The 27,667-nt window shown below is 41.6% G+C and overlaps 2 protein-coding genes and 1 pseudogene across 8 annotated transcripts in view; 1 reads left to right on the forward strand and 2 right to left on the reverse strand.

The window, feature by feature from the left end:
- Nucleotides 1-369: 369 nt before the first annotated feature.
- Nucleotides 370-17,828, reverse strand: LOC117246427 (uncharacterized). 4 transcript variants are annotated; one of them, XM_078165287.1, is made up of 19 exons: nt 17,624-17,828; nt 7,451-7,616; nt 6,091-7,365; nt 5,793-5,932; nt 5,487-5,691; nt 5,303-5,407; nt 5,010-5,203; nt 4,789-4,930; nt 4,049-4,705; nt 3,860-3,964; nt 3,681-3,787; nt 3,392-3,511; nt 3,251-3,298; nt 3,080-3,163; nt 1,637-1,697; nt 1,509-1,559; nt 1,386-1,430; nt 1,250-1,314; nt 370-1,159 (listed from the first exon to the last, which is right to left on the reverse strand). In XM_078165287.1, the coding sequence occupies exons 2-16, from the start codon at nt 7,614-7,616 to the stop codon at nt 1,531-1,533; spliced, it is 3,438 nt and encodes a 1,145-aa protein (XP_078021413.1). In that variant the 5' UTR covers nt 17,624-17,828; the 3' UTR covers nt 370-1,159; nt 1,250-1,314; nt 1,386-1,430; nt 1,509-1,530. The 4 variants fall into 4 exon arrangements, with proteins under 4 accessions (XP_078021413.1, XP_078021414.1, XP_078021412.1 ...); XM_078165288.1 differs by lacking the exon at nt 17,624-17,828 and adding an exon at nt 17,251-17,403; XM_078165286.1 differs by lacking the exon at nt 17,624-17,828 and having other exon boundaries at nt 370-741; nt 1,051-1,159; nt 7,451-7,894.
- LOC144461772 (uncharacterized) lies at nt 14,108-17,217 on the reverse strand (annotated as a pseudogene). Its single transcript, XR_013490404.1, has one exon. The product of XR_013490404.1 is annotated as an uncharacterized LOC144461772 (transcript).
- Nucleotides 17,233-27,667, forward strand: part of tmtc1 (transmembrane O-mannosyltransferase targeting cadherins 1) — a 340,296-nt gene continuing 329,861 nt past the window's right edge. For 2 of the 3 annotated variants that reach the window (XM_033651702.2, XM_078165290.1), the window contains exon 1: nt 17,233-17,629. In XM_033651702.2, coding sequence (XP_033507593.1) covers nt 17,334-17,629 — 296 coding nt within the window. In that variant the 5' untranslated portion in view covers nt 17,233-17,333. The remainder of the gene's footprint in view (nt 17,630-27,667) is intronic. The other variant, XM_078165291.1, reaches the window with a different exon arrangement.

Genomic DNA, 27,667 nt, shown 5'->3' on the forward strand with positions numbered 1-27,667 from the left:
CATGAAAACATCAATCAACATGCTAACACTATGTACATTTGTTCAGAGCCTTAACAGCTCATGTATAACATTTATTTAAGGTAAATGCCTTATTTTTTTTAATTCTATTGAATTAAATGATTCCACTCAGGTCTTCAATGATATACTTTACACCATAAGATCCTAGGAAGATTGAGGCCAATCAGATTTTCACCTATGCTTAAATATAAAAATGTCAGCATTTAGGGAGGAGAGGAATATAAAACTGTAGTCATTTTCTTGAAATGCACTAACTCACCTGTGATCTTCATGGTATAATTAAAGTAAATTATTATGGCAGGCCTAAAAACAATTAGGAAAACAGATAAAAGTACACCTTTTCACTCTGTTCTATTCAGCCTTTTATTGAACATCGTACAATATTGATATATTGCCCATCCTTATTATCCTACATTTCACATTCAGTGTAGGACATGTATCCTCTCTTGTCATTGACTTCTTCACAAAAGATCCACGTCTTTCATTTTTGTGGAATTTGAATTTGAAATGGTCCAGGATTTCTTCTGTCTCCTGGTCATCGAGATGGCAACGTTCGTTTTCATCCCAAAGCCTTCTGTACTGCCTCACAACCTCTGCCAGTTCTTCCTCTCCCATAGTGAGGACACAGGGAAACTCCACCTTGGCTGAAAACAAGTGTCAGTTAGTTTCAACCCACTCTGCTGCCTTTTTGCACTGATGAACCATCCTGGCCCCCACTTCGTCCTATGAAAAAGACAGAGAAAAAAAAGGTAGTCTTGCTATAGCAAAACTGCTGTACAAACACTGCCATAAACTCTATTATTCTCATGAAAATAACAGTGCATATAAAGTAGCAAAATGAGACTTCAAATAGAGCTTTTGTTAAGAATAACCTCAGTATGAAACAGGGAATCATGCATACCACTTCCACTGGCATCTCGACATCTTTTTCAACACAAGATTGCTGAGGCTTTGCAACAGGTTGTGGCTGCTCCTCTGTCTAAAAAGGTGTGTGTGTGTGTGTGTGTGTGTGTGTGTGTGTGTGTGTGTGACCTCAGTGATGTCATCCATTTTCCGCTTCTTCAAATGAAACACTGGTGGCACCTCATCTTGCAGCACAGCCCTTGAAATGTCTGTCCAGTGGGCAAACATTTTGCCATGGCTCAAATAAAAAGAAAAACAAAGATGGCCATAAATGGGGTGTTAATATTTCCAACACAGTCAATCAGATGTCAAATGTTTGTGCTCTCACCTTCCAAGCTCAAAATTTTCCATTAGCATAACACACCACCACTTTTGCAAAGCTGGCATGTCCACCTGAAAAGAAATTATCACAGTTGGCCAGAGTAGATGTTTACAGTTTACTTTGAATATGCAAGTCAACTTACCACTGTGAAATCATAAGGGGCATCCACAATGGAGTAAAGGGCATACTATGGAAAAAAAACAATAACTTCATATTGATGTCTTTTAAGCACATAGAAATAAATAAGACCACTAACATCTCGTACCATCAACATGAAGATACCACAGTCATTTCCATACGGCTGTCTGGGAAAACCCTATGATAACAGAAAAGAAGTCAGTCGATGATTTTAAATGCTGTTAAATGTAGATTACATGTGGTATATACTGTTACCTGTATTTCCAAACCAGTGGTCTCGTGCCACAGTCCAGGAAATATTGACTGGGAAAGGTTTCTAAAAGTGAAAAGACATTAACATAACATAACATAGTTGTCAAGATCATGGTTATCTTACATGTAAAGCACACAGCATGCAAGTAATTTAGGTCAGGAACAAACCTTTACATGCAGTCACACACATGCAGGAGGCTTTTTATGGTACTATTTTATGAGATATATTATTAATGTAATGTTATTATATAAGACTGTATGATTTCAAAGAAGTACCTGATGTGCAAAATTGCAATTATATTTAGGTGATACCATAAAAAGACTATTTCACAGATCAGAACATGATCCAATGAGAAAACAATGTAGAGCTGGGCAATATATCAATATTCACATCTTGTGGGGTTTTGAATGCTGTAATGGTGGGTTCTGACTAGGGATGCAACAATATTTAATATTTTATCCAACCATTCAATGCGCCCTGTTAGGTTCAATACACAAAGGCAAATTATACAAAACAATACAGTATGATACAATACTACAATAATGTTTGCAGTTTAACTTGATTGGATACTGCATATGTTTTTTTATGGAAGGCAATTAAGATAAGTGTTAAATTTTTATAGTAAGGTTTGTGGTTTGACTGTATCTGTGCTTTTAATTATTTTTACATGCAATATTGCCTTTGCTAGTGTGAGTAGTTTTATATTAAGACAGCAAAACCGTACCCTTACCGTGGCCCAAAAACTGTGATGCATACCGAACTGTGGGAAAACTATATCGTTGCATCCCTAGTTTTGACCACTTGTCCATACTGCTCAGCCCCAAAACAAACCTTTTCCGAACAGCATAGGAACATGAACACCATTCAGAACAAAAATATACGTTTTTGTTAGTGACCTCAGCAGTGCTCTCATTTCCTGATCACCAAATCCAAATTGTGCATGTGCACATTTGGAATCCAGAAAGAGAATCTCTCTCTGTGCTGGCTTCAAAACCTATTGTGGTTAATGAGATGCCATTTCATCGTAGGGGGAGAGGTTAATACAAAACAGACAACAGAAACACAACAGCACAGCACTAATGAAACACACCTTTGTTTTTAGATGTTTTTGTTTTATTTAGTATGTGCTTAGTGAATGTAAAAAAGATGTGAGGACAAGAAATGATTTGGGCAGCAATGATTCAGGAGGTACAATGGCTGCATGCATAGCTGCCTCCACCAGAGGAAAGTGAGTGTGTGGGTCAGTTGTAAAAGTGATAGGCAGACAGCGATAAAGAAAAAATGCAACTGTACTTATAGAAAACAAGAAATGTCCAAATCTCCACACAGGGATAACAATGGAGTCCCTTATGTGAATGTCTCCCTTATAACAAAGAAACATTTAAAAGATAAAAAAAAAACAACATAAAAATATATTCTTAATTGAATCCAATAGGTATACTTACAGGTAAACTTGAGAGTAGGTCAGCTGCCGTTGGCTGTCGCCATGTTGGTACAACATACAAATCAGCCACTGTAATGCACTTCCCCTGCAGAATATATTGCAAATGTAAACCTAGGCATGTAAAACAGTATTTAAAATGGATACAAACATATTCTGAGATTAGACTTTATACCTTTGATTGAGCAATTCTTTCTATAAGCTCAAAACACGCATTTCCTATCTGCAAAAAAACAAACAAACAAAAAAATAACTTGGCAGCGTTAATGACATACATAATTGGTTCACATATAAGATCCATTTATTATTAACTCACGGTTGATTCCATCTCCCGATCCAAGCCGAGAGTCCAGAAGTCACCATGCGTTAGGCAACTCTTTTTTGTCTTCACAATTAGTTGTGTCACTGGCCTTTCAGTATCCAGGACATAGTCAAGCTAATTATTGTAAAATAAAAATAAAAAAAAGATTGCACCTTTATTATAAATTTCATAACCAGCATAACATCTAGCCCAGCAATTTCACAGGTGGCAGGGTTTCAAAATAAGAATCACAAACCTTTCTCTAAAATGTAATATAATTTTCTTCTGCTTTTTAAATACATACCAGTTGCTGTTGGCAGGAATGTGTGTGTAATGTCCATGACGCCCGGCATGGTTGTATGTTCTCACATTTTGTGATGTTTTCACAGTGTGGTCCACATGTGTCACCATCTATCCAGGAGAATTCAAGTTTTAAAAAAAAGGCAAAATAAATTCATGCTGATTTGAAAACCTGCTACCCACCTTTGTGTGTGTCAGCGTGAAGCCCTTGTTGCTGCAAAGGGGCTCCAACTGGTGAGGGCAGATGTTGATGCTGTGCAGAGTTTTCTGATGGTAGGATTCCCAAGGCTTTAGAAAAAACACAGTGTTCAGTACAAGCATTATATTTCACATTTCAGGTATAAACATAAAAATCCCTAATTTCATAATTACCTAATACTGCTTGTCCAACTTCATTTAGAGCGATGTCATGCAGAGACTGTGAATCACCTCCTCTCTTGAGCAGCTTTTTCAGAATCTTTTCATTTGTTTTGATGTTTTGATGATGCACCAGGTTTCTCATTGTAAAAATGTGTGTTGATGGTGCCATGTTATTGAGGAAGTAATTGTTTTTCTGCAGAGTTGAAAACAACTGCTCAGCCACCTGGCTATTCAGGGAACCCTGAAGTTCTGGGACCAGTTTGATCCTCCTTAAAACCTCCTTTGGATCTTTGGTGTTGGCCTCATGAAATTTGTCGTAAAGGACATAATGGTCTGAAGACCCAGTGCAAGGATGCCCATCTTCATCTGGTTTTTGTAGCTTTTCAGTCAACCATGGAAGAGGAATTCTGAGTTTTCCCTGCTGAGCTGCTGTGACATTGTCTTCGGTTGTTTCAGCCAGTCTCCCTTCATGTGGCTTGATAGGTAGTGTGGTTGGGACACGGAGGTTGACGTGAGTTGCCAAACCACGAGCAAAATCATAAACAGAAACATTTGGCAGGTGCTTCCAGGACAGAAGAAGATCAGCAAAATCTCTTGGCGATTCTGCTCTCAGGTTAAACTTTACACTGTATACAACACCATGAGGGCAGAGAATCACACTCCAGCCCCCTATAAAAGAAAGTTGAAAGTCTATTTAGTTAATGTTAATAACACATCTCAGACTGTTTTTAAGAACAATGTGTGACCCATACCTGAAGCTCCCCAGATTTTCTGAAATATTTTGTCGTATGTATGTCTGGTTTTCATCTCGTCTCTTAGTCTGTTGATAAGGTCGTTCCTTGATCCCTTTGAGTCCAAACTGCAGGCCTTACACAGCTTGCGCACTGTTGAAACCTTTTGAAATAAAGAAAATGTGAAATCAAGTCAAATATTATTACACGCTGCAACCCAAATTTAATAACAGTATATGTACCTTCTGCTTCATGAGCTCATCCATGAGACGGTCCTCTGAAACCATGCTCAGCTCAGCTTCAGATGAGGACTTTGAAGAGGAAACTTTTTCAAATTCTGTGTTTAACACAGTGTCAGATTTGCATGTATTCTTCCCAATCCATGGGGCCCAGTGCTCAAAACTAGAATGCACAGCAAAGCTGTTCTTTGCATGGCCTAGGAAAAGGCACCAAACATGTAATTAATAGTATGTTACAGTTCAATGATCCATTACATAAAGGTAATAACTAAGAGAGAATTTATGTATGTAAATACTTGGGAAAAAGGCACGAGAAATCATCTCCAGCTGGACAGAATCCCAGAACTCCTCAATGTTGACCTCCCCAGCGAAGTTCTCTGAGACCTCTTCTATGTCACTCACTGAAAGAAATAGCTGTAATTTACTGTCTCTGTAATACACACACAAACGCACGCACACACGCACGACTTTGTGACTTACCAGGGAAGTTAAACACTCCTTTCTTATGCAGGTCCATCACAACCACTGGAGGATGGTAGCCACAGCAAACACAGGAATAGGAATAGTCGTGGTTTGTCAATGCCTCAAAGTGGAGGTATGCATGGAGGATAGTATTTTTGGATGGAAATTTTACTTTCCTCAGGCCTTCCAGTGACTCAGTTACTTTGGACACTGAAACATTGTTCTTCAAGAGAAAAACAAATTTTTAAAAATTACAGTCATGGTTATTTCAGAGGAATAAACATGTTCCAAGAAACATTATCATGAAAGTTCCATTTTACTAACCTGTAAATTCAGCCTCAGATATAAACACAGTTCCAGGTTCAATATGACATGGTCATCAAAATTGTGAAGACTGTCCATCCATTCCTGGTAACGGTAAATCATGTGGCACTGTGGGCATCGCCGGAAATAGGTTGATACATCTGTTTAAAAAAAACACAAAAAAAAACCAGGAAACACATTTCCACCCACTTTTATATTTTGTGAAAACTTGTGATGTTACAAGATTTTGAGTAATTAACAATGTTACAATCAGAAATAGAAATTTTTCATAATATGAGCAGAGATTTTAAAAACGTACGTTCAATTACACCATTGATGGTGATTATCCGTGCATTTCTGGAGATTAGAGTTGATTTTTCAAGATCCACTGACCCTGGACAGATGGTGCAAGTAGTCTCTGATGGATGCAACTCTGTGATGTAACTTGCAGGTGGTTTGGGTTTAACAAGGTCATCTGGTAAGGTGGCTGGAAGCTGTTTATGTTTGTAGATGTACTGAACAAGTTGCTCCAAGATTTCTGCAGATGGTGGATAGACACTATGTTGCTGCAGCAGAGGTGTACTTGCTGCAGTCTCAGTTCTGAATATGTCTGGGTTTTTTTGAAATAGATGCCACTTGCCAATGTTTTTGTGGACACAAGATATTCTCGGTTTGGCACAAGGACAATGCCAGGTGTGAGCTGTGGAGTTGTATGTCACCATCACCCTCCCAAGCCGACTGTAATGGTGTAAAGCTGGCTCGTGTATGGAAAAACAGAATTCTGTGGGATTCTTTTGAAATGCAACTTCTACACAGAGAGGGACATGAGCCTTCTGTGCATGTTTTTGCCTTTTTGTGCAGGTTGTCTTTTTTGCCTCACCAAAGAATTTGAACTTCACCATTTCCTCCAGTGTCTCTTCTTTCAGCCATTCCTCTGTAGCTATTTCCCTGCAATGTTCCAGTGAGCGGATGTGCTCACACTGGCTAAAAGTTAAACCACTCCTTAGTGCCATTTGGTGATACTGCCTGCAGTCTTCAAGTTCACACTGCACCTTATGCAGGTGTCCCCAGGTTTTCTTTTGCACATGAATAGGCACAGAAAATCCACGTGTTGTTTTTTGGACAGCAGATATGCCATTTGTTGCGTCCACACAGACACTCTTCAAGACACTGTCACTGCTTTTCTTTATGTGTTTCCTCTGAATGTGTTTGTTTAAGTTCTTTTTAAGGCAGATTAGGTTGCAATGGGGACATTTTGCCTTCCTATGACATCTTTTAGTGTGCTGGGCAGAGGAGGAGGTGGCAGGTTGTGCAGAGGGAACATCTTGTTTGGGAGGAGGAACAGTGGATTCAGAAATGGGTGAGACATGTGGAAGGGCGGATGGTGGATAAAGGAAGGGAGCGGGTGCAGCAGATGTGTCCGACTCTGATTGTATGGGGGCAGGAGCTGAGCTGGGCATTTGTTTTGTGGAAACTTGGCAAGTCTGCAGGTGTTTCTCCAAGTCTGATCTTCTGATGATGGTTTTGTGACAAATGGGGCAATGAAAATGTCCAGCATTCCTGCAGTTTAAACTGCATTTGCAGATCTTTTTATCTGGGAGGAAGTCAACAAAAAGGTTAAATTAGCCAATAACTAACAAGACACAAGAGCACATGAAGACACAGACACATACACATACCTTTGAATGTAATGGCATTTTTTACATGGACATCCAGGTACTTCTGAATCCTTCCTTTTTGGCTGGGCTTGTATTTGGGGCAAAGGGGGCAGTGAAACAGCTTACAACAAACTGTGCAGCGTTCCACTTCATACCCCTCACTTGGGGAAAAAATAGAGTGGTGCATCTACATAACACAAAAAAAGTAATGTTAAGTTCAATGTATATTTTTATTTCAGTTGGTAAAAGTGTAGACCATGTGACGTGAATTATTAAACAGCTTCGGACTAATTATGATGTTAGATACTGTAACTATGTGACGTAACTTTGGAGAGAGTAATAAGTGTCGTCTCAGTAACACCGCGGCACAAACGCGCCTCGTAAAACGTAATCCCTCGTTTATGACAGATAACACTACACAAATACAAACATTGTAACACCTATATGATAACCAATCGACCCACTGTTTGATTTATCAACGGCTTCGTTAGATGTAATGCACACGACCAGGAGGAGGGTCAGCAAAACAGCGGAGAAGTGACCGGACTTGCAGATACGCTAAATGATGCAATTTAGCCTATACATCGATAAAAGTCGTATTTTGATCAACGTTAGGCTATGTCTCAAATAAATTATTTCACTCGTAAGAAATAAACCCCTTTGCGTCGGGTTTCCATTCATCCTGTCAGGGTTTATTTCTCCACAACAACCTCCTCACTCAACATTATCCCTTACTTAACACAGCTCACCAACATACTGGTATGTAATGTATTCGGTAGTTTGGGTGCAGAGGGCGGCTAGTTCAACTGCAAACATAACTTGTGCATCGTCATTTTTTGGACTTACCGTCACAACTGTAGGTCGTACACGTGTTTCACAAAAAAAAAGTTTGTTATTTCCGGGCCTCACACTGGAGGTAGGCTTGAGACTGGAGCCTGCACCGGAAGCGGCTTCACGCTGGAGGTCTGCAGTTAGACCCCTCTCGGAAAAGGAGCAGAAGCCGCTGCTGCGTTAGACATCTGGGACAGCTGAGTATCCCCAGGTTCCAGCGAAGACAGCCGGGAGCACAGCACAGACTGCCGCTGTAGGAGCTCATCAATAAGGCGCTCTATGGACTGGAGCTCAGTTTTTAATTTCGCGAACTCTGCAGCGGGAGCCATCGGTGGAGCTGAAACAGATTAAAAAATGAAGCGCCAGCAAACGTGGAGGGAAGAGAAATCCAGCTATTCTGATCTGGCTGATTAAATATGGACCAACAGGTAGCTTGAAAAACTTACACGCCAGGGCTCCAAGTGGAGCCCGCAGCGGTGAGAAGGCAGATTTCAGAAGTGGACAGGTAGAGAGACTTACCACCAAGGGCCTGAAACGGGCCCGCTGCTGGTGAATCAATCTGGTAAGTCAATCTTCTTTATTAGTTGTTGAATTGAAGATGATATCGGTTTAGAGAGATGTTCTGGCAGATCGGTTCGGCCTAGATGTCAGACCGCCAGCTGATCAGATTTCCCCACGCTGTCAGGTATACTTCTCTTCACAAATTTCGTCAAATCACAAATCGGAAAAATTATAATCCGTCATCCAGTTGAGGAATAAGCTTAAACCAACCAATAATAGAAATGTAGTATATAAAAAGTGGAACACTGTCAGAACACTGACACCTGCTGTGTGCAACTACCACCTCCACTCAGACAAACTTCAATTTCTGGCGTTAAAGTGGGCCATAAGCGAAAAGTTCAGAGACTACATCTTCTACGCTCCCCTCTTCACTGTGTCTACGGATAACAATCCGTTAACTAACGTGATGAGCACTGCCGGTCACCAGTGGGTGGGTGAGCAGGTTTGAGGTGAGATACCGGCCAAGAAAGGTGAATGTGGATGCAGACCCACTATCGAGGCTGCCAATGGACATGGACAGCTACGTCGACTCCTGCACGGAAGAGCTATCCAGAGACACCATTCTGGCAGCATGGGAGGGCAGTAGAGCTGCGAAGCAACAAGATGTTGCCTACGTTGCTGCCCTTAACCTGTCACAGATCCCAGACTCACAGTCGCCAGAGCCATAAGCCATGACAAATGTGAAGTCTCAGTGAGATGATCCAGCCATCAGTCAAGTCATGTCTCCCACATCAGAGCACCCATGGAGCGCATTACCACCAGCTCACGTTTGGAACTTGTCTCTGTAGACAACCTCCATCTAGAGTCAAGTAAGGGAGGCTTTGAGTATATCCTGTTGGTTGTCGGCCACTTCACCAGGTTTGCTCAAACCTTTGCCACCAAGAAAAAGTCTGGGAAGACAGCTGCAGAGAAGCTCTTTGATGACTTCATTCCACAGTTCGGCTACCCCTGGAAACCCCACCATGACCAGGGAAGGGAATTTGAAAATGACCTTTTCAGAACCCTGCAAAAGCTGAGTGGAGTGGGTCACTCAAGGATAACCCCGTACCATCCACAGGGAAACCCTGCAGACAGATTTAACCGCACCCTATTGCAGATGCTCAGAGCCCTGGAGGAGAAAGAGAAGAAAAGATGGAGGGAACATCTACCACAAGTCCTCCATGCTTACAACTGTAGCCGGCACGAGGCGGCAGGATTTTCACCCTTCTACCTAATATATGGCCGCCTGGTTGAAGATGCCATTAGGGACAGAGTATGAGAACAACCAAGCTCCGCCTGTCTATGAGCTTCCAGTGAATCACAGTCCTGTAGCACCCCCTCAGACCCTCAGCCTCCCTCAACCAGTCACACCTGCAAGGGGGGACAGATGGACTTGACAGGTCATACCAAGGAGAGAGGGCCTGCCTGCGGCAAACAGCCGAGAGGAGACTGAATCCAGGACTCAAGAGGAGGAATACCTACCTGTCGATCCTGTCCCTGGAGTATGGGAAGAGGAAGTTGCTGTGCAGGACAACCAGGTAGCCCCAGAGACAGTCACTCAGCAAGCCTGCAGTGAACAGCCCAGCCCACTGGAGGTTTGGAGATCGACACGTGAAAGGAGGCCTACCCAGAGGCTCACCTACAGCTCCATGGGCCAGCCCTCTTCCCAACCCAACACCGTAGGGGCCTATGGGCCAATGCCAATGCCACCAGAGGAAGCACAGATATACCCTCTGACATACCCCACGTTTCCCATGGCCTTCCCCACACCGCTGCCATACCCTTTTCTCTACCACAACCAGTGATGGGAATAACGGCGTTATACATAAACAGCGTTACTAACGGCGCTATTTCTTTCAGTAATGAGTAATCAAAAAAGTTACTGTCTCCCCTGTTAAAACGCCGTTACCGTTACTCACAATAAAACGCGCCGTTACTTGGCTCTACTTGAGTTCACTGAAGTGGCTTTCACCCAAGCAAGCTCCTTCTCAGTGGAGCTCTAAATTTTTTTTTTGGTGAGGGCTGGTGAGGGGGAACGGAGGGAGAGACAACTGCATAAGTGATGATGATTGGCTTAGGGAGAGTAAAATTTCATCATTAACCAATCAGAGGCAGAGTAGGGTGGGTATTCACAAGCACACAAACAGGGTTGCTGTGTGGGCTTGTTTTTTTGTAAAGCCGCTCACAAATATTGGTAGTTGCGGGTTGCAGTTTTTTGGGCTTGTTTCTAAAGTGGAGTTGCTTATTTGGGCTTGCTCTCTAAACATCACCTTTCTCTATATATATCCGTCTAATAAGTTATTTAAACGCATGATAGTGTGTCGCCTCCGCCCCTCTCCTTCTCCGCATACACACAGGTGATGGTCAGTCAGTGAGACTTTTCACATTTAAATTTTGCGAATATTATTGTCATTATTATTATTATTATTATTTGTACATTGCTTGAGAAGTGTAGCCAGTACTTAAGTACAAGCCAGAAGTATTGGCCAGTTGTGGCCTGTGCAATAAACGTCACAAGTTCTAAACCATCTATTGTGTTCTGGTGTTCCACTGCAAACTGAATTTGTCTGTGTCTTACATTGTCCCACACAACAATGCAGTGTAGTGTAGATAAGTGTACAATGTTTTATAATAATGATTTATTCTATTAAGTGTCAATTTCATTCATTTAACATATTCAGTGTTGAGTTTCATTACATACAGTTCCATTAAGGGAGGGTGTCCAAGCAATTTGACATATTTGAGTATTTTAAAAAAAAAAGTAATGCTATAGTTACTTTTACAGGTAATTAGTTACTTTTATTGTGCAGTAACTCAGTTACTAACTCAGTTAATTTTGGGGGAAAGTAACTAGTGACTAAAACTAATTACTTTTTTAAAGTAACGTTCCCAACACTGACCACAACCTACCCTATCTCCCAACCAATCCTGCACCACTATTAGTGCACTAACACACACACACACACACACACACACACACACACAAATTTACCTGCATACTTACCTTAGACGTATTGAGCTGTTGAGCACTCTCACGCAAACACACACATACATACTTACCTTGAAACTCATGGTTGTGGTGTAATAGGTTGAATAAGGTAGTTGACCCATTGGTAAAGAGTGTGGTGGTGACCACAAAGGTTTAATTATTTTTTAACATTAATTTCCTATATGCCTGTACTATCAGCATTGACCTGATAGAAACAACAGAACAGTCTTGTGTCATGTTGGGTGGACAGGTGGGTGGACAGGTGTCATGTTGGGTGGACAGGTGGAACGTCACATCCGGAATAGACCCCCTGCTCGTTCCTCAGATGAACTCTGGACAAGACAACTCCAGTTACCTGTGTCATCTCATCTGTGTGTTTTGTCTGTATTTTCAGGTCAGTAACTGGGTATACTGCCCACCCTTTCTATATGTTAGGCCTTTTATTGCTGATACTTTTAAAACCTATCTTAATTATTGTTTAAATAGGTAACTGTAAATATAAGTATAGATGTTAACAGCGATCGAGACGGCTAGCTGAGGTAATATGCAGTAGCCTGCAGTTAACGCTAACGGCCATCTTGTGAGCTAGCTGTGGCAGCAAGCCCTAGTTAGCTTGCTACTGATAGCCTAATGTTATCCTATGGAATTTCCCCTGAAAAGCTCCCGCACTCAGATGTTTATTTGACAATGCTTTAAAGGTATTCATAGGTCACAAAGTAGCCTGTGATATAACAGCTATCTTGGTTGGTGAAATAAGTGAATACACATGGGGTTTTGAGTCATTTTGCCGAGTTTACAAACGATAAACAATCTGAATATGCTTTGATTTCACGGTCATCTTCGACAATGAGTAAGCTTTGAAACACTTTAGCAGTAAGTGAAACAGTTTACTACTACAGTAGTGTATGGGTTTTGATGAGTGATCAGCAGTGTGGTGGGCTACGTTTAAGAGTTTAAAATGGGTGAATGAATGAAACACTTATTGGATCTTTTATCCTATTGTGATTACTCTATTCTAATCAGACCTAAGGGGTAATGTGATGAGCATAGTATGTTTAAGTTGATTATTTGAATGTATTTCTTTATTTATTGTACTTTTGTGTGGACTCATTTCTATTGCAATGGACACTTAAAAGGTTAGTGCACCCAAAAATGAAAATTCAGCCATTATCTACTCGGAGATCCAAGGGGGGAGTGGGTAGCAGCACAACAAAGTCATTTGAACTCTGTTTTTAGCCTCATTGTAGCCTGCAGCTCTAACTCTCTGTGGACTGCACTCATGTGTGTGCGCTTGCGTGCGAGACCAGCAAAAGCACGTGAACACACATGAAGGCAGTGCCCATGTCTTACCGTCTCGCGCAAGTGTACACACGTCACCGCAGTGTACAGAAAGGCAGTTAAAGCTACAGGCTACAATGAGGCAACAAACAGAGTTCAAATGACGTTTTTCCAAACAACTTTTTATGTCGGGGAAAATAAACATGTTTACACACTGGTACAAAACAGTTTTGGTTTCTATAGCTAATTTCAACATTCATGACAACTGTACAGGCGGTGAATTTTTATATATAACTCACCTTTTTATATTCTATTCAGTTATGTGTATTTAAGATATTTAAGAGTGGGCTACTTTGAATGACAGGCTGTCTGCTGATAGTGTCTTCATCTTTTTAAGCCCCTTTTACACTGCCAGATTTTCCGAGAATGTTGGGCCATTTTGCAGGCAAGCTGTGAGCGTTTAGACACACAGAACCGGATTGGCAGGTTGATCCGAGGTTCCGCCTCGTAGGGTAGTCATATTGGCGGAACCCTTTTAGTTTGAAAAGACCGAGGCGGCCTTCTGCAACTGCCGGTGGATAAACAGGAAACAGCTGATAGCAGGAATTAGCGAGCAGCTAGTAGCAAGAGGGAACGCAAACCTGACAGACACTCGTAAAGATGAGCAACTGTGGAGACAAGGAATTGTGCACCCTCCTTGCCCTCGCAAACAAAGAGGCCATTAACCGTCAGATGACAGGGACGGTGAAGAACGGGCCGACTTACGAGAGAATTGCCGAAGGACTGACTAGCCGCAGCTTCCCTCCCACATCACTGTTTACGTCACACGCTGCGCTACACATTTTGTTACTTGCTCATGCCCCCTATTGGCCCGAAAAAGGCACATTCTGTATAAACAAAAGTAGGTATTTTGCCACACTCCCCAATTTTGTTTTTATACTGCCAATGCTGAAAAAAGACTGATTGGGCTTTCCTGCAAGTTTGCACAATTCCTATCTAAAACGGGCTTTAGTCAGATTCACCTCTCATTCCTCCACAACTTCAGCCTCTCGCCCAAATATGGTTACCTCTGACTCTAGAAAAAAAAGATTGTGACAACCAAAATGCCAAACTCGAGGCTTCAAGAGGGGACTTTACAAGAGTCACACGGGGAAAACAAGGTTAGCGTTAGGCGTTGGGGAACTGGGGCAACCTGATGAGAAATGGGCTACTGGAACAAGACACAGACAAGAGCAGAAAAAAAATATATATAATATCTCAGCTGTTCCCAGAACTGCACACTTCTGAACAGAGTTAGATGTTGTATCTGGGATCTGCTGGAGCCACTCTCCCAGTTTGGGGGTCACAACCCAGAGTGCTCCGATTACCACTGGCACCATTGTTGCCTTTCCTCCCCACATCTTTTCTAGCTTCTCATTCAGCACTTGGTATTTTTCGAGCTTTTCGTGTTCCTTCTTTCTGATGTTGCTGTCACTTGGGATTGCTACATTTATCACCACTCTTCTGCTGTTTGTCGATCAGCACAATGTCCAGTTGGTTAGCCATCACCAGTATATTAGTCTGGATCTGGAAGTCCCACAAGATCTTAGCTCAGTCATTCTCAACCACCTCAGGACGTGTCTTTCATTCTGACCTTGGAACTTCTAGCCCATACACAGTGCAGATGTTGCTGTAAACTATGTCAGCCACTTGGTTATGGCGTTCCATTTACGCTGTTCCTGCCTGCATTTTACACCCTGCTGTTATGTGCTGAACTGTCTCAGGAGCATCTTTGCACAGCCTGTACCTAGAGTCCTGTCTTGTGTGGTAGACCCCTGCTTCTATTGATCTTGAACTAAGTGCCTGTTCTTGTGCTGCCATGGTTAGTGCTTCTGTGCTGTCTTTCAGTCCAGCCTTTTCCAGCCACTGGTAGGATTTCTCGATGTCGGCTACGTCTTCAATCTGTCATTGGTAAATGCTGTGCAGGGGCTTGTCCTTCCATGATGGTTCATCCTCCTCTTCTGCATTCTCTGGCTTATGCTGCCTGATGTATTCACTTTGCAGCTCATCTTTGGGGGCCATCTTCCTGATGTATTCCTGGATCTTGGTTGTTTCATCCTGGACAGTGCCCTGACGCTCACCAGTCCTCTGCCCCCCTCTTTCCACTTTGTGTAGAGTCGCAGGGTGCTGGACTTGGGATGAAACTTTCCATGCATTGTTAGAAGCTTCCTTGTCTTGATATCAGTGGCCTCTATCTCCTCCTTTAACCAGCTTAGTATAATAAATAAATTAATAAATAATAAATAAATGTAACATTTACATACCTATTTAATGTCTCATTGTTTGTGATTTATCTATGGCGACCATTAAGCAATAACTTACATAGTTATTTATTTGTGTATTTACCCCTTTTATTTATTTATTTATTTAAGCATTTAATTATATAATTATCTATGTGTTTATATATTTAGTTTCGGCCTTAAAAATGCTCCATACTACACTGCATTAACTATAACTTCAAACTGTGTATGTGTGAGTGAAAGAAAAGCCTTTATAAATAACCTAACTAAAAGCGATGTTAAAAGAAATCCATGCTTTCTCCACCGAGCGTCATTGATTTTCTGCAGCTGATGTTTCTGAGAGTCCGAAGAGGCAACATCCGGCTGCGCATGCGTCTGCACTGCTGATGTGGCGTTTTGGTACTCCACATAAGCTCGTGCATTCAGGACCACTGACTCAAACTTGTCTTTCGTCCATTATTCATAAAACACCAATTTTTACATTAGCCTACTACAAACATTCATCTCCTTCCTTTCTTTCATCATTCCCACATAAACTTCAAGAGGCCTTTCATAAAATAATTACACCTCTCCATTAAAACTGAATACCAGTGTATTTAAATTTGTGCAGTTCACAAGTGGGAGTTTCCATAAGTTTTTTTTCTAAGTGTCTCCACACAGACATTAGAAAATGGAGCTCTCCGGGCTTATTGTCCTTCTTTAAAATAATCTTTATTTAACTAATATTTGTTTATTCTTACTGTATGAGGGTAGACATATTTTGTGATAAAGTTGTTTTTTCTGTCAATGATATCACCAAACACTTTGCTTCCCATATATCAGTTGACATCCACTGAAGGAAGTACAAGTCAATGAGGCCTCACAAGCTTAACTGTCCTATGAATAAAAGTATTTTTAAGTATGCTTAGTAAGTATGTTTTATGCCAACCATTGTGTTTTACTAAGTGTAACCAGCCACAAGGCTTTAACCACAAAGAAAGAAAATGAGATTGGAATTTATTTGCTGATATCTGATATGGCGATATGAAACAACTAATCTGACCGATAACCGATACAAATATTCATATATTCACTTTTTTCCCCACTTTTAGTGATCATCAAGTCTCTTCTGTAGTGGAGTTAACATTCCACTATTCCATTATGCATGCATACTCTTATTGTGATGGCCCACCAGCAGATGGAGACATGAAATACAATACTTTTCAGTGTACGTAATATCCATTCATTGTGCAAAATAACAAAAAGCATGTTGGCCGATTCTTCATTCTAATGGCAATATCAGCGATACCAATGACATACTGATATTATCAGCATGTTGGCAGATTCTGATAATTCATTTTAAAGCCGATATTGGCCGATACCGATGACATACCATATTACCAGCATGTTGGCCGATTGTGATATTTCATTTTAAAGCTGACATTGGGTGATACGTTCCGATATTATTGTGCACCCCTGCTTTTCTTTTTTCCCCCCAAAGAACTCCACTGGCTCTTCCATCAGCTGATGGAGATATGAGATGCAATTGAAAGCAGGCAAGCCAAGTACACACTGAGTTAAAATGTTTTCTTGTAAAACCTGCATGGTCAAAAATGAGCTTATAGGTAGCCTACATATAATTTTGTATTTTAAGACCAAACAGGGCATTAGCTATGTTCAATAATAAATAGTATGTACGTTAACAAATTAACAATCCGGTATAATAGCCCAAATAACATAAAATGTAGTAAAGACGAATACATAGCCATTTTCCTAATTCCATACAAAAGGAACAAAAACGACAGGAGAACATTAGACACCAGCGCTCTCTGGTCAGCCGCGAGTCCGATGTTCACCGACTACACCTGAAGGCAGCACAACACAGACACACCGTCCCCGCACTCTGCAGCACACACAGCCACTACCTGCTAGGCGTAATGGACGTATCATCCGATGCTCCCAGCTTCATCCTTAGCGTAGCGGAGACGCGGGAGAAGCCAGGCCCGACATGACAGCGCCGGGACGGGAGAAGAAAGCACGCCAGCAGCCGCGGTTGACCGTCCGGCCCGAAGCGGTGTGTGCAGCGGGTCGCTACGCCGTGTTGGCTGCCCTGTGCGCCCTGTGCTACAGCAACTCTCTCCGCGGGGAATTGGTGCACGACGATGTTTGGGCTATCATCAACAACCCGGACGTCCGACCGGGCTCCAGCCTCAGAAACATCTTCAACAACGACTTCTGGGGCAAGAGGATGGCGGACAATACGAGCCACAAGTCCTACAGACCGCTATGCATCCTTACCTTCAAGTAAGTTGCCTGGGCTTTCCAAACTCCGCTGTTTTCCGAATGCTAGTTTAGGCGCAGTGTTGTTGTTAATAATTTAGGTGGGAATCCTGTTGCTTAGTATCGCACGAAAGCAATATAAACACGCTATTAAAGCTGACGTCATGCAGCTATCCCCTTATGAGAAGACGCTATTGCAGCGTCACAGTTAACTTTAAGAAATACAAGCTAAATATCTCCTCTTTGTTTTAGTGGCTTCATATGAGATGGAAAATAGTATCAAGTGTGCTGTAGTTTTTGTAAAGTCACTACAGATGCGCTGAACCTCCCTCTAAGGGTCTAATAGGCTATTTTTCTCCATCGGCAAGCCTCTGCTCCCTTTCTAAATATTTCTTAATGAGTCCGAGCAGAGAGAGCAGCTCTGCAGGCCAGCTGCACATCCAACTTGTCCCAGCACATCCCAACCTCACAACACTGCTGTGATGCCATTTCAGGTTAAAGGATTAAAGGAATTCAGATGACATTGAGCGAAAAGAGAGAGACGGGGTTTGCGTAGTAGGCTAACTTGTTGCGCAGCTTTGAAGGACTGAAATGATTGTGGAGTTGGAGGGCTGCAGTGTGAGTTGGGATGTAAGGAAGTGATGTAGAAGTTCTGGAAACAGCGGTTAAGGATGGGGAAACACGGTGTGTTTTGCAGTGTGCTGTGCTTCGGGAGGGCGAATCTGATTTTGGCGCTGGGTTTTTGTTGGAGGAACCAGGCCAGCATCCAGAAAAAAAGTGGGATTGTGTTCCAGATTATATTTTGTTGCAGTGGTGGCATAAGAAAAAGAGTACTGCCCACGCAGTGTTCTTAAATGAGGGGAAATGAGCCAAACGGAACAATATAGGTATGTATATATTCCTACGCCAGATTGATGATGTACTATGGTATGCTATAATGACTTAAAATATGGTATCAGGAAGCAGTCGTTCTGCCCACTTTGTCGGTAGTTTCCTACTACTAGGTTCGTTCGAGATGAGCCAGGCCTGCGCAGATTCGATCACCGGCGATCGGCGCACAATGCATGCCGGTTAGTTTTGTGTCCGACTTCATCCCAACTTGCTCTGACCTATTACAAAAGTGGACGGCGATAAAACCGCGAGAGCGAGGCGGCCACAGTTTTTAGAGCCAGGCGCTGCAGTTGCTCTCCACCGACTGCACCGCCTGGCTCTCACCTGATCTAACGAGGAGGGTGTGTCTGCAGACCTGGAGACTGCAGATTCAGACCTGCAGATCTGGACCCGCAGTTCTAGACTCCTTGTATTTCGCGACAGCGCCCTCTATTTCATTGGAAGCCAACATACTATTACAACTATTGAATATGGCTGACGACGATCCGAGTGTGAGTATTGAATGTGAATCATATTATTTGTTTAAACTATTTTGTTGACTTGAATTAGAGAGCGAATTTCATGTTTTACAGTGATACGTTTAAAATGATATGACTGTCTTTACCACGATAGTCTGAAAGGCACGTCAAATATGGGTTAAAGTAGTAGGTAATAGTTTAGCTTGTTAGCAATGAACTGTTTGACCTGCACATTTTGTTTCATGAAACCGAAGCGCGATAGAATGACTTTAGCATGTGCTTTAAATTAAACATGAATAAATGATTAAAGCAATGAAGTGGATGATAAGAGAAAAACGTGTATAGGCTTACGTTTTCATACAAGCATGAAACTGTTTACATATTGGCAATTAGTGTACTTTATGCTAAAAGTTAATTTTGTATTCATGTTGTACACCTTGTCATCATGTAATACACCTACACACGTTTTTCCTTTATTATTCATATTATATATCACGTGTGTTTATATCACTACATAGATATTACTCTATAGCATATATTTAGAGATGAGATTTTGTGGATAGAAATTAAATGTATTTTTGTCTATTATTAGGTTTTGGCCTTGTTTATGTGTGTAAAACGGTTGAAAAATCTTAACTTTGAATAATTAGGGACTCTCTTTTTAAGGTGCACATAACAATCCAGAAAGGGGAAACCACAGTGAAGTGGAGGAGTTTTGTGGAGGATCGAAAAGCAGATGAGGAAGGAAGGGGCACTATTGTTAATATGTCGATATAATAATGTATTTGCTATGCTCCAGAATCTTCAGTATTTCAGTGTAGACTGTGATAGGCATTTAATTTTTTTTAAGTTTTTCTGTTTTCAATTTTGTGATATGTTTGATTTCTTTTTTTTCTCTGCAGATCTCCCTGATGTGTGATGTAACCACTGCACACAATAAAACATTTCAAACCATTTCAGTATTTCACAGCCTTTGTTTCAAATTCCCACAACAAAAGTGAGCACTGGACACCCAAGACCAAACATTTCCTATTATATGTTGTAGCGGGTTTGATCAATGCAGTGCAAGTTTTTGGCGTGCTAGTCAGAGCAGTCTGATGAATATTAAGAAATAAAGAACTAAAATAGTTGGATCAAACCATACAGAACAACCAGCAAACAATAATAATGCAGAACAGCACCCAGGCATAAATCAACAATTAAATCTTGGTATTTTTATTCGGGTGTAATAAAATTTTAAAATTGTAAATTGTAATAAAGCATTGAAAGTCTAACTTCTTTCAAACAGTGGTGTTTGGGTGAGATGCTGATTTAGTTGCAGTTATACAGCCGTCCAGTAGGGGACGAAAAACAAGGGGTCTAGAACTGCGGGTCTGAATCTGCAGTCTCCGGGTCTGCAGAGACATACTATTGGATCTAACAGCTGATTGGTTCAGATGTCGACTCAACAATATGACGTTTTAGATAAACTACTCATTTTGTTGTATTTTAGAGATTAAGATTGTATTTGTCTGACCTGAAGGTTTATTCTGTGAACAGAAAACATGTTGTGTGACTGATGGTGAAAACAAACTGATATATGGGTCTGATCACTTTTTTAATGAATTGACATCATTCCAGACAGGATGTTAGTGTGTCTGTGACTTCCTGTACGGACTGAAGGCTGCTGGAAACTGTCAGGAAACTGTCCGACTTCACCGCAGCTTTTTGTCACTGCCCCCCGCTGCGGCCGCCTGCTCTCGTCTACTTTTCAGGCGAGGCGCAGTTCATCTCGAACGAGCCTACTTACTAAGGGTGGGTGAAAAATACAGCATAGTATCGCGATATTTTTGTGTGGCAGTATCATAGTACCAGCTGTCTATTTTTTATTATTATATAACTGATAAACATTACAAATAAAAATTAAACTTTTGGTAGCCTGCTAGAATAATTTTATGAATAGTCTCGCCACCAGACAATCAGAGATCTCCGCCTTCTGATAGTCTGGGGACACTCCTTTCTGAAGTGTTTTTAACACACCGGCGAAAACGGCCGGCAACAAAGCAACGCCTCTTGCATTTTTGAAAAGGACACGCCTACTGGGAAATGTGCGCTCCCCCTTTTCTCGTCCGCAAGGAAACAAACACACAGAGAGTTTGAAAATGGATGCTGAGAGATTAAACTCAAACGTGTGCTCATCCGTGAAGAAAATATTTTTTTCCAGCGGATGTCTTAGTTACAACATGATTGAGCTAACTGGAGTAATTTCATGTCGTATCCGACAACGGGAGGCTTTTAACAGATGACGTCCTGATGTTAGCTTTGCGGCTAGTGTTAGCTGTTCCTGTCAGCTGCAGCCACTGATGCTTTCTAGACATCGTGATTTCCCAAAACTGAATAAATACCACACATAGCAACACAAAACTTCTTTGCTAGCTCAATCATGTTATAACTAAGATATCCGCTGCAAAAGATATTTTTTTCACGGACCGTTTAATGAGTTATTACCTATTACAGACACCGCTAACGGCTAACAGGGCTAACAGCTAATGGTTAGCCCAGCTAAACGTGCACACAGAAATAATGTTTGTTCAATCATTGTGTTTATAGACTTTACAAACATCGGATTAGTCTAAACGGTGATACAGTGATGTGAAAAATGTGATTTGTACCGCTACACGTGTTTCTAGTCAGACTATGTTTTGAGCACAAGAGTTCAGCGAGCCACCGAAGGACCGCCCATTATTGGTTCTGCAACGTAGGGAGTTTTTTTAAACTCTGAAATTGTATCCGCCCATCTAAACACAAAATCAGGGAGAAAGTCATCAGTCTTTAGTTGAGATGAACAGACTGAAAACGTTATCTTATTAGATAAAACAGATGTTGACACACATTTCCTTTTGGAGACATAATTTACAGTTGAAAAAGGTAATTGCAATATATTGCAATACCCAGCATATCGCAACATCTTTGAAATTGCAATAAAATTGTTTTGTGATCTAAGTATCGTGATAATATTGTATCGTGGATCCTCACAGGGGAATTCTAGAGGAATGTGATTGAGGTGGGAATCGCCAGAGGACCTACAATATGATATTAGGCCCGTTTCCACCGCAGGAACTTCGGGGTAATTTTACGGGGCTGGGGCCGTTGGTGCGTGTCTCCACCGCAGGAACCACCCCCGAAGGACAGAGTTCTGGAACTTTTACAGGGGCTAAACAAGTCCCTGCCTCGGGGTAGGTACTCAGAACGGCCCCGAAAGACTCCCGGCTGGGGCTTGGGGATCACTTGGTGCTGATTGGATATACTCAAGGAGGGATGTAATGTCAACAGAATGCAACAAAATAGCCGGCATTTTTAAAACTCAGCAGACGAGGATTAGCTCGTTCATATAGCTTCCTCCGCCATGTAAAAAAAACTCACTAAATGGCCCGTGAAAAAAATATTCTTTCCAGTGGATATCTTAGTTACAACATGATTGAGCTAGCAAAGCAGTTTTGTGTTGCTATGTGTGGTATTTATTCAGTTTTGGGAAATCACAATGTCTAGAAAGCATCAGTGGCCGCCGCTGACAGGGACAGCTAACAGCAGCAGCAAAGCTAACATCAGGATGTCGTCTGTTAAAAGCCTCCCGTTGTCGGATACGACATGAAACTACTCCAGATAGCTCAATCATGTTGTAACTAAGACATCTGCTGGAATTTTTTAGTTTTTTTTTCACGGGCCATTTAGTGAGTTATTACAGACACCACTAAGGGCTATCAGCTAACGGCGTTCCTACGTCGGCCCGGTAAATGGTCGTGCAACGATTACGTCACATCCAGAGCCCGTAACTTTACAGGAACCTTCCTCCTACTCCGCTCTCTCAGTGGAGACATGGCGGTTGAGAGGGCCGAGCGAAAGGACGTTCCTGTAGTAGTTCCTGCTCCCCAAATAGTACCAGGAACTTCTTCAGTGGAAACGGGCCTATTATGACAATACTTTGGTCATGACACGATATTATTGCGATATGCTGTGTATAAGGATAACATATATTGCGATATATTGCAATTTATTACCTTTTTTCTATCTGCAAAGTATTTCTACAAAGGAAAACTTTTAACAACAATAAGTTGTACCTCATATGATAAAGTTTTCAGTCTGTTCATCTGACTTCTATCATTTTTATTGCAGCAAAATGTGATGCAAAGCAGACAGACTGACTGAGTCAGAAATGCTACATACACCTGACAAACTCAACTGATGGCAGATTAAACGCCCCCTGCAAGGCCACATTAAGCACATGGGCGAAACACTTCACATGCAGGTATCCCGCTTACTGAATGGCAGCACCCATGTTAGAGTCTGTTACAATCACAATATCCCACTCTTGTGCTGCATTTTGCAGCCCGTGTGACTTTCGTGTACTGCTCTAGTTTGGAGTACGTGAGACGGCAGTCGCAAGTTTTCTGTGAGATGATGTGCTGTTTTAGTCACATATGAATCCACTGACCTTGAAGTCCAGGCATCACAAGTTAAAGCCACCCTTCTTGCTGTACTCAAAGATTACTCATCTTCATGCGTCACTTCTCTGTAGAGCTTGGGTACAACTGTCTCGGTGAAAAACAGTCAGGACGGAGTCACATACCTGGGTTCCAGTGTTTTTAGCATGTAACAATAATAACATATACAATATAACAATAATAACGCTGTATGGACGCAGATGTTAACACATGAAATAGGTGATGAACTGTGTTATTTATTAGCTCTCTCAGAGTTGGATGGTTTTTTTGTCAAGCTGAGTGTGTAAAGTGTTGGTTGATTTTTCCACAGAGCGGGTTTAGCTTGGCCATCAGCAGCTAATGCTATCTCTGGATGATGGAGTGTGAGTAGGGCTGGGCGGTATTCGTGGTGACGGTAACATACTGCAGTAAACATGAGCCGCGGTACTTTTGTGGTTACCGTCATACCGCAGTGCTCCGGCTACGGTGGCAGAATGGGGCCCGGTGGACGGACGGCCTGCCTGCCTGCCTGCCTGCCTGCCTGCCTGTCTGCCTCAGGCACCTCCCTAGCTACGTGATGGAGGTTGCCTGGCCGACCGCACCAAACCCAGGCCCGCGGGAGAAGGGGGGCCCCCCCGCCGCCTTAAAACAAGAATAAATAAAACAAAAGAGGGAGACATTTTTCTATTTCATTTTATGACAGAGTTGCAGGCTTTAAACCCTGTGTGGGTGTGGACCCTGGCAGAGTCGTAGGGGTCACATGTGAGCTCTTAGTTTCAGAGTCGTTAAGGTCACGATGTGTATCGTTAGTTCTTTTGTTGTCCCTCTCCCCTCTCAGGGAGACTGAACACTGAACGTACAATAATTAAATAAAAGTCTAAGAGAGGGGGGGAAGAGTAAATGTAAAAAAAAAAAAAAAAAAGTTTTATTCATTTATTTTAATTTTATTCCCCCCCCCCCCCCCCCCCCCCGGCAACTTCTTATTCATTGGATCAAAATGTGCTATATCAGAATAGGTATCGTTATCGGGATATGAAATGACCTGTATCGGGATATGAGATTTTGGTCATTTCGCCCAGCCCTATATATAATAAAAGATTGATACTTGCCGTCTGTGTATCATACAGTATCGCCATGCAAAATATTGCATTGTCATGCTGTATTGATTTTTTTCCCCCACCCCTAAATGTGCTTGGCTGCTCTGGTGACAGACATAATGGATCCCCAGGCGGAGCCCCAGCAGCACTTTCTGCACCTACGATACCTTAAGCTGAGAGTTCTTGACTGTGAGTGTGGGTACCCTGGTGTGTGTGTGTGGTCAGGCAGCAGGATGTTTCATTGTTTGATGACAGTGTAATTACCCAACAGCATAATACCTCGCAAGCAGCTGCTTGCCAGTCCTCCGTCTGGTGATAGCCCACAGTGACTGAAGAAGATATTGCCGCCGTAATGCTTTTCCTGAGAGCGCAAGTGTGGATTGCGGCTTTGCAAGTGCAAGGTTGCTCTCAGAAACACACATTAACAGCAGTTAGTGACAAATGTAAGCTGGAAACAGCAGAGCTCCAGTAACTGCCAGTGACGGGGTGTCTTTGGGTTATAGCTGGGCTGACTGACTGTCAGTTTTCTCAACACTGTCTTCGTTAGTTTGTAAAGTGAATGATGCTGGTTTACACAGCAGACCTTACTGCTGAATAACTGTTTTCCTCATCTGGTGAGAAAAGGCACACACACTTTGCTTCACGGAGAAATAATTACTAAAGGGAAATTCAGGTCACATTAATGTCAGGCCCTCTCCCCGCTCTTTCTCTCCCTCTAGACATTTAGCAGCATTTGTTCAACTCCAAATGCTATCAAGACTTTGCATAATTAAAAGTATTAACAGATACCATGTAAGGATGCATCAACTGTGAAATTCTGGGGTAATATTGATTAGGGCTGTAGTCAACCAAAGAAAATCTTGGTCGACTAAAGTTATACATAATCTTTAACTAATCGATTAGTCGTGGGGAAAAAAAATCTGCACATTATTTTTTTACCTCTACGGTGGTGTGTCTGTGTCACTCTGCAGTTACACCTCCAAAACACTAGTCGGCAGTGGAGGACTGTGTTGAGTGTTGTAAAGTTTAGTTCAAATCAAACTTTATTTATATAGTTGATTCAAAACACACATTAAATATGGCTTAATAGAGACAATTTCAAACACAAGTACGCAAATTGGCTTCTCTATATATCGCAGAACTGACAGACAAACACTTGTCTTTATCTGGACACATTTCCCCCACCAATACAACATGCTAACGTTATTATCACAAGTCTGTGGCATTTCACATTGTATAAATTAGCCTAGTGTCTAGCGATCTTTTCCTCTTCTCATATGAAACCAGGGACAACAGCAACATTCAACAAAGGTAACGGCACACAGTTTGGCTCCATTACAGCTCACAGGGTTCACCGACAAAACAACTGTCTTATACTAAACGCGTTTTCCAAACAAATACAACATGCTAACGTTATTAGCGCCAGCCTATGACATTTTACATGGTATACATTAGCCTAGCGACGAGCGGAGATTTCCTCTGCTCATATGCAGCCAGGATAAATCCCTGAAGGATAAATCACACACAAGACTTAAAATGCTATTTTAGTGGAAGCTTTACTGTCTTCACGATTTATTGTTTCTTATCTGTGAAATACAAGTAAATATAAGCTTCGTTTCCACTGAGGGAAATGGTGTCAGTGTACAGAAACAGACAGGAGGTCTGCGTCACCGCGACGCTGAGCGTGAGGGTGGGCGAGTCCAACTTTCTGTCAACAAAGGGGATGTTTTGAAAACACCCCCATTTTCACAGGTAACTTAGCAGGAAACAATGGATTAATCCTGGAAAGTTGTTGATGTAGCACTTTTCTCCTTAAGAAAGTAACACGGCGATTATTCGACCAATGAGAATTTGGTCGGATGAGAGCATAGTGACCAAATAATCGACTAGTCGACCAGGAGACTACAGCCCTAATATTGATGTTTAAAATAGAATTTGGCCAATAGCTGATACCGATGTTTTTATGTTGTTGTTCTTGATCTAGTTTTTGCTGTTATTTATTTCCTCTTTTGTGCCAGGGAAAGAAAGAAATCTGACACCATATAAAGATAACTGAACTGTTTTAAAGTAATTAAGCTCTTCATTACACTACCTGTGAATTTCAAATGCATGAAACAACCTCAATATAACCTTTTCCACCTTTTCCATTGAAAAACAGCCTTTTTACTATTTATGATATTCTTGCAGTGGTGTTGAATGGTTTTCTATGGGACCCACAGGTGGTCATTTGAGTGGGTCCCCAATAAAGTTTGTGTTTTTTCACAACTTTAATTTTAAACCTGTGTTTGATGTTATATGGTTCTAATTATGGTTATTGTATGTAAGTAAAAGATGTATCTGAAAATTAAACAAATAAAATTTCAAAGCTGAAAACTTTATTTACAAAACAGTATCAAGTAAATCAAATATGAAATATGATCGTAAGATGTGGTAATCTCATAGAAAAAGGTTTTCTATGGATAATCCATGTATAAATCGTACTCAATGTTTTTATGTTAATATGACACAGAATTAACTACTCAAACAACAAACAAGTTATGTTAAACTGACATAAAATTCCTGTCAGACAAGGGTCATGTGACAAATTTACTTTGTTTCCGGCAGACTCAAAACGTTTATGTTACTCTTCTAAACTTAAAGTTTTGAGCGAAAGCTGTTCCCAAATTTTTTTTAAGTTAAGTGAGCAAATCGGGGTTTGCAAATAATAATAATATAATAATAATAATAACTCAAAAAATAAAAAATCACTCCCATGTAGATTTTTAATAGTTTTGGTGGTGACCCACAATAGACACTGAGAGAGACATTCACCAAGGGACTGTACCTTTAAGGGAGAGGTTGACGGGGACTAGTGCTTCCGGGTTTATGTTGTGTTTACGTTCTCACCTCGCTCGCTGTACTGAGCAGTTATAAGTTTAAGTTTAAGTTTATTTACTTTATTAATCCACCTGAGGAGAAATTCAATGTTTTCACTCTTGCTTGTCAATTACACACAGGTCCGAAAGACACACACATGCACAAACAGGACCTATACATGCACAAGGTGGAGAGATGTCAGAGTGAGGGGGCTGCCCTTGGTGAGGCGCCCCGAGCGGTTGGGGGGTTCGGTGCCTTGCTCAAGGGCACCTCGGCAGTGCCCAGGAGGTGAACTGGCCC

The sequence above is a fragment of the Epinephelus lanceolatus genome, chromosome 23, assembly GCF_041903045.1.
Source record: "Epinephelus lanceolatus isolate andai-2023 chromosome 23, ASM4190304v1, whole genome shotgun sequence".
In the NCBI taxonomy this organism is placed as follows: domain Eukaryota; kingdom Metazoa; phylum Chordata; class Actinopteri; order Perciformes; family Serranidae; genus Epinephelus; species Epinephelus lanceolatus.

Bases quoted from the DNA above. Each gene is read 5' to 3' on its own strand.
- LOC117246427 (XM_078165287.1), bottom strand. From the start codon at position 7,616: ATGCACCACTCTATTTTTTCCCCAAGTGAGGGGTATGAAGTGGAACGC. The intron at 4,706-4,788 runs GTATGGGTCACA...TTTCTTTTATAG, and splicing joins GAAAATCTGGGGAGCTTCAG to GGGGCTGGAGTGTGATTCTC. The intron at 3,788-3,859 runs GTGGGTAGCAGG...TCTCCTGGATAG, and splicing joins TCACGCTGACACACACAAAG to ATGGTGACACATGTGGACCA.